This window comes from Rhagoletis pomonella, unplaced genomic scaffold (assembly GCF_013731165.1).
Source record: "Rhagoletis pomonella isolate Grant_MI unplaced genomic scaffold, Rhpom_1.0 Rhpom_scaffold_00006, whole genome shotgun sequence".
Classification (NCBI taxonomy): domain Eukaryota; kingdom Metazoa; phylum Arthropoda; class Insecta; order Diptera; family Tephritidae; genus Rhagoletis; species Rhagoletis pomonella.
This window is the reverse complement of record NW_023458560.1, coordinates 53,701,059-53,709,748: the sequence shown is the minus strand read 5'-3', so window position 1 is coordinate 53,709,748 and position 8,690 is coordinate 53,701,059. Positions and strand designations below refer to the sequence as shown.

The 8,690-nt window shown below is 36.1% G+C and overlaps 1 protein-coding gene across 1 annotated transcript in view; it reads right to left on the bottom strand.

Annotated features, from left to right (window-relative positions):
- Positions 1-399: 399 nt before the first annotated feature.
- Positions 400-8,690, bottom strand: part of LOC118740952 (ubiquitin-conjugating enzyme E2Q-like protein 1) — a 73,923-nt gene continuing 65,632 nt past the window's right edge. Inside the window, exons 2-5 of the mRNA XM_036472724.1 lie at positions 2,928-3,508; positions 2,686-2,827; positions 2,266-2,615; positions 400-616 (exon numbers count right to left, since the gene is read on the bottom strand). Of these exons, the coding sequence (XP_036328617.1) occupies positions 532-616; positions 2,266-2,615; positions 2,686-2,827; positions 2,928-3,157 (807 nt within the window). The 5' untranslated portion in view covers positions 3,158-3,508 and the 3' untranslated portion in view covers positions 400-531. The remainder of the gene's footprint in view (positions 617-2,265; positions 2,616-2,685; positions 2,828-2,927; positions 3,509-8,690) is intronic.

Sequence of the window (8,690 nt, the reverse complement as noted above, 5' to 3'; positions counted from 1 at the left end):
AATTATCGAAATCGGTTGACGTGGTCCAAAGCTATGCGGTAACATACATAGAAAAAAATAAAAATATTCCGACGAACTGATAACCTCCTCCTTTTTTGGAAGTCGGTTAAAAAGTAGTTTTGTTTTCAAAATTCTACAGTGATGTTACTTCAAACGAAAGAGTGGCGATGACAGCGGCCTATATTGACTGTTTATTAATTTCGTATTGATTTTTCTTTGTTCTTGCTGCTTAATGCTGGAACGTCTATGGATTAGAACAGAATAATTTTTGGTCCACAAATCTCCGGACCAGTCTTTAGCACCTGTACCTGATAGATTTGCTGGTGGGTCCTGGTTACGTTGAAGCGCATTTATACGGCTCCGCATGTTCAATAACAGCTATTTAAAAGAAGGTATCACTTCAATTGGAGCATTCCGGTATGAATTTTGACCAGAATCTCATATTTCTTTGTATTCAATTTTTTTGTTTCTTTTGACAGCTTAATTTGAATATTAATACTAAAGTGTATAGTACAGATGCCGTCGATAAATTCAACCGTCGGAAAGCGCTGGTGTCACCCAACCGTATTTTTCGTGTGTTTTTACCAATGAACGGAACGCTTCCTCCGCTGTACGTCTGTACGAAAGAGAAAAGAGAAGAGAGCATAAATATACACTTTAAGTAAAATTAAGTCATTTAGTAATTTCGTTTTCAGTTATTGTACTACAGTACTCTGTTTATTCCTAAACTTTATTTAAAAATTAGTAATAAAATTATCCTACAAACACGAAAATCTCAATAATATCGCCCATCTAAAATTTGTGTGTCTCTAGTTTGTTTGGTAAAAAGCTTTTTAAAGACGAATATTTCAAAGTTCGGAATTTCTTCAAAATCCTGGATTTCAATAAACACTGAAACTAATTTATTGATGTAGTATATGTGTTTAAATTCTTTTAGAGACCTTTAGAATTTAAAATTTTCTGGTTCTTAAGTTTTCTACGGTAAGTTTAGTTTTGACTAACCGCCAACACAGTTTTTCAAATAACAATTTGGCCGGAATATTAATTAGTTGGTTACGTTAATTTAGTCTAGATTAACTGACCTGAAGGCCGCTGCGGCTGAGTGCGTATTACTACTCTGTAGGACATGGATTCGCACCCTGGTCCGAGCAACATCTAAATCAGAAAAGATTGTTTCTAACAGCGGTCGACAGGCAAAAGCAAACTTCCGGGTGTATTTCTGCCATGAAAAAGCGTCTGATTACGTTAATTTGTCGGACGGTGAATGAGAAGCTCGGCCAAACACTCAACACAAATGTGAGCGCCAAAACTGAGCTTTTATCTTCTCAAATGCACTTATAAAATAGCACTTTTTTTGCTCTCAGCACGAGCAATCTAGGGTCAGTAAAGCAAGGAAAGTGTACTTTCTTCTTATAATAAGCAAGAGATACTGTATGTATGCATGTACATTAAGGTGGTCCAATAAAAAGTAAAGTCGGAATTTTGATGCTCTCACCCCCTAGGATTGTTCTATATTGAAAAAGATTATACCACTATTTTTTATTTTGAAGTCAAAAAATATTTAGAGGTCGCTCAAAGCGCTCAAAGTTTTCTATGTAACAATTTTTTGTAGAAATGGTATAGAATTCTTCAAAATCAATATTTTTCGATTGGAAAACTCTGGCTCTCTTCCGGAGGATTCCAATAATAATACCCCATTGATTATTTACTATATTTTAATACTATAGATTTTTTATTGGTCTCCCATTGCATTTTATGGGGTTTTCGGCGGGCCTATAAAATACAGTTACTATGAAAAAATGGTTAAGTAAACATTGGGTATTATTATTGGGAATCTTCTGAAGAGAAACAAAGTTTTCCGATCGAGAAATATCGATTTTCAAGAATTCTATACCATTTCTACGAAAAGATGTTTTTCCCATATAAAATGCATAGAAAACTTTGAGCGCTTTGAGCGCTTTGAGCGACCTTTTAATATCTGTTGAATTCAAAATAAAAAATAGAGGTATGTATATTTTTTGGGTATAGAAAAGCGATGGGTAGAGAGGGCTTTTACTTCAGGCGCCTATACAAAATGTATATAAGGCTTAAAAGAGCTTTACCGGCGGGCAAGGTAGTGCCCATCAGTGGTATAGAACGATCCTAGGGGTTGAGGGAAAAAATCCGCCTTTACTTTTTCCTCAGGCATTTTCGGACCACCCTAATGTACAATTGTATGTATAGTGAAATGTATGCAACTACTTATTGTTGATTTTGTGGTCTTACCTACTAAATTCCTTTGCACTTTTTGTTTTTCGTACAATACGTCCCTGACCCTTGACTAAGCTCGCTGCAAACTGCATTAACACCGCCTCCACGGTATACGCCGAGGCCCAACCACGTGGCGTTAGAAGTTCCATGCAAATAGCTCCACCTTCCATTACGAAGCCCTTCTCGATGCGTGGTTCGACGACTCGCATAAATGGCGGTGCGAATGGGAAGTTATCGGGAAACACTAAATGCAGGAGTATAAATGGAATGCTCATTTCGGCCATGTCTTTCGCTAACTTTGAGTCCGGATCGACAATATGCAGTCGGGCATACCATTCGTATAGGTTATCATTGATAAGCTCTACCTGTTGTAAAAAGAAAACGTATAAAAATGTATGTATGCATGTATGTACCTTACATGCAACGAATGCTTACCGTGAATACTGGATCCCTTTTACTATTGTGCAACTTTTGTATTTCCTTGTACTCTTTCATCAAGCGACGTGCGCGAATACTGTGATCGGGAGCATGTTGAGCATTCACCGACATAACCATGCGGCTTGTGGCTGGCGAAACTCTACAAAACAAAGCGGGAATACTTTGTGTTATTGTATTAAAAAATTTACAAAAAACATGATATCTTGTTTTTTTTTTTAATACCTAGAATAAGTACATACTTATTATCTTGTCGACGCAACCGTTTGCCTGGTGATTCAGCCGTCACGCCCACGGCCATGGCATTGACATTTGGATTCTTTGCACTTCCAACATTACTACCGGCGCCATTCACATTAGCGCCACCGCCACCTCCAGCCTCTGCTGTTTTATCACCGCTACCACTGCGACTTCGACTCTTGTTAAATTTTCGTATAGCAGCAGTTACTTTCTCCTTCAAACGTGACGACATTCTTTTATTGTGTCCTTTACTTTATTTGAAGTTATATTTGCTTAGTTTTGGGTTCTTTGGTTTTATTATCTTTGGAGGGAGGTGGGGAGCTGGTCACAACAATAACTGAACAAGTGTGATGCTTATATCGGTGTCTAATTTCTTCGGTGGTTTTCTAGCAGTTGATTTTCTAATTTTAATGGTCAGTCAGATCTTCGCAATTATGTTGAGCACTACTATTCCAATCAAGTCAGTCTTTTACCTAGAATTTATTTTCATCCATTTCTTTAAGTGTCAGTATCGATCTTTCAACTTTTTATGTGTTCGATCGGCTTCGTCTTTTCCAAATATTTTTTGGATTGATCAGAGAATCTGAAAATAAATCATAATTATAATGATAAGGGTTATTAATGAGTCCAACGTGGTCTAATTTTGAGTGAAATCTACGAAAGTGCGATTACTGATCCCGAATTACCACGAACGTATAGCTTAAGACGGATACGACTCGGATCCAGTTATTGCTTTTTCGTTGGCTTCATGGAACTCGCATTAGAATGGATTGAGCAAGTGTCTTAAATGATTAATAAATTAAATTATACGAATTGTTAGTTTCTACATTTTCATATAACATTACACATTAACATAGTACATTCTTTAGTGATAAGGTTTGATAAGTGAAAACTCTGTCTGCACGCCATATGAATTTTCGTAGTCTATGTGCGTACATATTCTCGAGAACTAATTAATCGCCTAATTAATGCCTAATTGTACCCCACGCTTTAGAGTTTACTCACTAAAATTTTTTACTTCATAAAACGATGCGCGGACGTATAATTCGATGAAATGCATCATAAACAATCAAAAAGTGAATTTTCGGTTTTTAGTTAGCTACGCCTTTTTGTGTTTCAGCGATATATTAAGGTAACGATATGTATCTAAATATGCCCTAAATGACAGTTTTGAAACTTTTACATACATATATTTAACATAGAAATGTTTTCAGGGATGTAACGAAAGCAAGGGCGCCCACAAACAAAATGGAAATACCAAGAACCTCGAAACGCTTTACAGCGTTCTGGAAATGAAAACAGGTTTTTGGTAAAAAGCGGGGCCTGCCACCTGTAGGAATCCTCTGGATTTATACCTTTATGATAGGACCATGTGGTGTGGTGTAGCAGACTCTCAATCAAATTTGCAAATTTGCTTACCAATATTCAAAGAACGATCGACGGGAGATTTCCTTACAAGGCGTGGGGTTGCTCACGATGCCCCTTAAGGCTACCTTAGGGCTTAAGAGAAATCTGTGCTAATATGATACAGTGTGGAGGGAGTCGGAAATTGCTGGAGGCAGAGATTTAGACGTAAATGTCTGAGTCTGAATGTTGGCTTTACTCTCAATCCACGCGGGGTTAGGATCTAGAGTCTATATTGAAAGTAACGGAGGCAATCTTTACTTCTATCTTGGCGAACATGACTCCGTATTTGCAATTCTCAAGGACATAGAAAACATTATGGAAAATAGGTGAAGAGGCAGGAGCACTCCTCCCTTCGGCCATGGAAGACCGTCAGAAACTGGGTGAATATTTCGCTCAACAATGACTGGAAGACTTCGAGGGGCTGGAGGTGAGCAAAACTCATGTTGTCCTCATGCTCGGACGGTCTGCTGACAACTTATGGGACTGTTGATTGGGCACTTCTAGTGGCATAAACACTTGCCTGTGATAGGCATACATACGGTGACCAGATTTCTGTGGACAGTGGGTAACACCTTCGGACTAAAACCTGCAACTTCTCACTGAGAGAGAGTGCAAGTTACTCTCATAAAAGTGCTTTGACTTACAGGTTTTTTGCCACCTGGAACGCTTTCCTGTAAAAAAAAACAGCAAATCGTGAATATAGTAAATATCGTGAGCATCTGGAACGCAACTATAGCGAGAGTACCAGTTTGATAGAATAAAACATAACCAAAGATCATAGACAAAATCGATAGGGAATTTCTGCGGGATGAGCAAGTTAAATAAAAGCTTGTAAAAACAAAGATCCCTGTATATGGCTCGCTTATATTCTATGTCCTTAGTGATAATGAAAGTGCTACTACGTTTGTCCGAAAAATGGTTTTTGGGCTAGAGTAAAGGGAGACTGCTTTAAATTAACCCTTTGAAGACCGAATTAAGTTGAGTGCAGAGCGTAAAAATTTGCAACTAAATTGGATTGCAATCGAAAAATATACTTTATATTGCAACCTGGTTTGATTGCAATCAATTTGATTGTAATCACTTTTGATTCCAATCGATTTCATTTGTATTATTTTTTTACAAACACAACAAATCGCGAATCAATTGCTTTACTTACCAAGAATACAACATAATGGTAATTAAAATGTGATTTTATTGCGATCAAATTGTTTGCTATCAGAAGTGCTTACAATTAAATTGATTGCAATCAATTTCTTGTAAATGAGTGTAAATTGTAATTTTTACATTCACAAAAAAAGCAATAAATTTCATTGCAATCAAATTGGTTGCAAAATCATTGATTGCTAAACAAAATAATTGCAATTTTTACAGCTCGGGTTGGGTGGGGCTAAAACTGTTTTGACGGCGTATTATTGTTCGTTAATCCTTAAATATGAGCTGGTTTAAAATTTTAACGTTCATAATTTTTGGTTTGACCATTATGCAAAGTTGCTTATAAATTGCTCTCAGATAAAGAGAAAAAAAAACAAAAGGTACGGGAACGCTTTTTGGGTAAAAACTGGTTAAACTGTCAAATACACCGTGGACGGCATTTTTTGTTTACATAGCAGTTTTTTTTTCATTTGGCGATCTACTAAATTTTGCTCATATACACCAGCAAATTAACAAAAATAATTACAAAACTTGATATTTCTTCGCTAGGATATATTTAATAAGGTGAAAATGCAGATGCACTTCTTTTTTTGCTTATTGCTTACCACAACACCACAGCGGCCCTTTTTTTGACTTACAACCATTTAAATTTAGTGCGAAATCTCTTCTTAAATATTCATCTGAATATCTTCTCGCATAGCCAAGTGGCTATTGAGGTACTCTCTTCTACCTCTGTTAGATCTCAACTAGTGGAATACTGGCCTATGTCTCTGATCAATATGAAATTATCCTAATATGGTTCCTGGCACATAGGGACATTTACGGAAACGTGGCAGCGGACGAACTTGCAAGGAGCGGCTCCGCACTGAATGTGTTCGACGCGGTGGACGTGGGCGCTTTGCTCAGTGAGATAAAAGCAACAATTACCGAAATTTATCACTCGAAGGCTAAGCAGAGGTGTCCTACGACCCACTTAGACCAAAGTCCTCTTAGGAATGAGCAAAGAAGATACCTACTAACTTACTGCAGTGTGCACAGGGCACTGGTCCATTGGTGTAGTAGTTGCGATGGCTCTGGCTCAAAAGAGACAGTCGAACACTTCCTGTGCGAGTGTCCCGCCTTTGCAAGGATGAGGCTAAAGACACTCTGCAAGCCATTTCTGCAGAATTTTTTATAGTGAACCTGGCTCTCTCTGAATGATGTACTGAAATTCATTAAAACCGCCAAATGGCTGTAGGTTGTACGAGTTGTGGAATCAAAATCGCAAACTTTCTCAGCTGTCTATTTACACAAGATTGTATCTGACTGCTGGATTATAAACTAATTTTATCCATAAATATGTTTGGTATATTGAAGTGAATTGTTTTCGTTACTTTTTTGTTAAAATACATCGTCGCCTGGGTAAAATATTATCGTAAGCGTCATACGTACGTGCGTAACATACGACAATCTTTGACACAGGCGCCGACATGTGTTATTTATTTTTGTACCGGCAATAAAATATTAGGAAACTAATTTTAATTGCATATCTTACTTGTTTATGGCACATATTTCTGACTTTTGAATGCATATTATATGCGCATATTTTCGATTTTTCAGTGCATGAGATTCCGAGCCCTAGTTATTACTATGAAGCCCCCGTTTCTGTAACTCAATAGAGAAATTCGCGTTGAGTTAAAAAAAAAGAAACAGTGAATTTGAAAGTCTCGACATTTATTTATTTTTGAGAAATGTTTATATGTACCACACAAAATTGTGTAAATCAGCAAAAAATGAATAAACCAGGGACCAAAAATAACTGCTATCTCGAATTTACAAATTAAAAAGGTTGCCCGAATTCTGAAATTTAACGCAAACTTTGTTCCATTACAGTTATTAGATGAAAAATATTTTTTATTTCGTCGATAAGAGTTATAACCCAATATTTACTTTTTACATTGTTTGACAACGTTATTGCCCAACGTTTGTTTTTTACGTTGCTTTATAACAGTTATTGCCCAACGTTTATGGTTTACTTTGTCAAATAAACGTTGTAAGATAAGAATATTGACGAAACCGGAGATGGAGAAGAAAATTAAGATTATGAAAATATGAGAGGATAAGTAAAATAACTGTTATCAGACAACGTAAAAATAAACGCTGGTTAATAACTGTTATCAAGCAACGTAAAAAACAAACGTTGGGAAATAACTCTTATTGGCGACGGAAAACATATTTCTCCTGCACAACAGTTATCAGGCAACGTAAAATGTAAACGTTGGGTTATGACTTTTATTGGCGAAATAAAAAATATTTCTCATCTAATAACTGTTATGGAACAACTTTTTTCCGATAAAATTTATAACTGTTGTGTCCCTGGAATAAATAAACAAAACAATAAGGTTTAGAGACAAATAAGCAGACAAGTAGAGGAGAGTTACAGAAACGCCGTAGAGGGCAATGATATCTTTGTTTTTAATGTAAAATTACTTATAATATCTCGCTTAACCTGAAAAAGGTTTCATTTAATTTGAAAATGTTTCATTTAAACTGATATATTTTTAGGCTTATTTTTTAGCATAAATATTCGAGCTCCACTTAGTATATGTATGCATGTATGAGTGAATGAGTAAATTATATGACCGAATAAATGGAAAGGGAAATCCTATTACTTTTTCCTTAGATATACACCCAACAATGTTTATTGACCAACTTCATTGGGGGGGAGGGGGGAGGTGGGACATTTGCATAACCGTTTGGCTGGTAATTTGGCACTTGACAGGCTAAATATTGGCAGCCATATCAAGTAATTTTTGGCATATGATCAATTTATCTAACATACAAGTCGCTTTTTCACCCACCATGCCCACGTGTTCATATGTATGTAGACATACATACTTTATGATACCAAAAGACAACAATATTTACTTCCAGTAATTACAAATATTAATCGTTGAAAATGTTGATAGATACAATGAATGAGTGTTTACACAACAGTTCCCCAAACACTTAGATAAACAAAATGGCCAATAAAAGTCAACAAAGGAGCATGAAATAGAAATAAAGAGTGTACATACATATGTAACTATGTACATATGTACATTCATTTGTATATAGATGTGAGTGCAAATTAAAATATTTGTAAATACTAGTTTACACAAATATTTTTACTTAGAACATCGATGAAACATAAGAATATAGAGAAGATGAAAAATCGACGTTTTTTT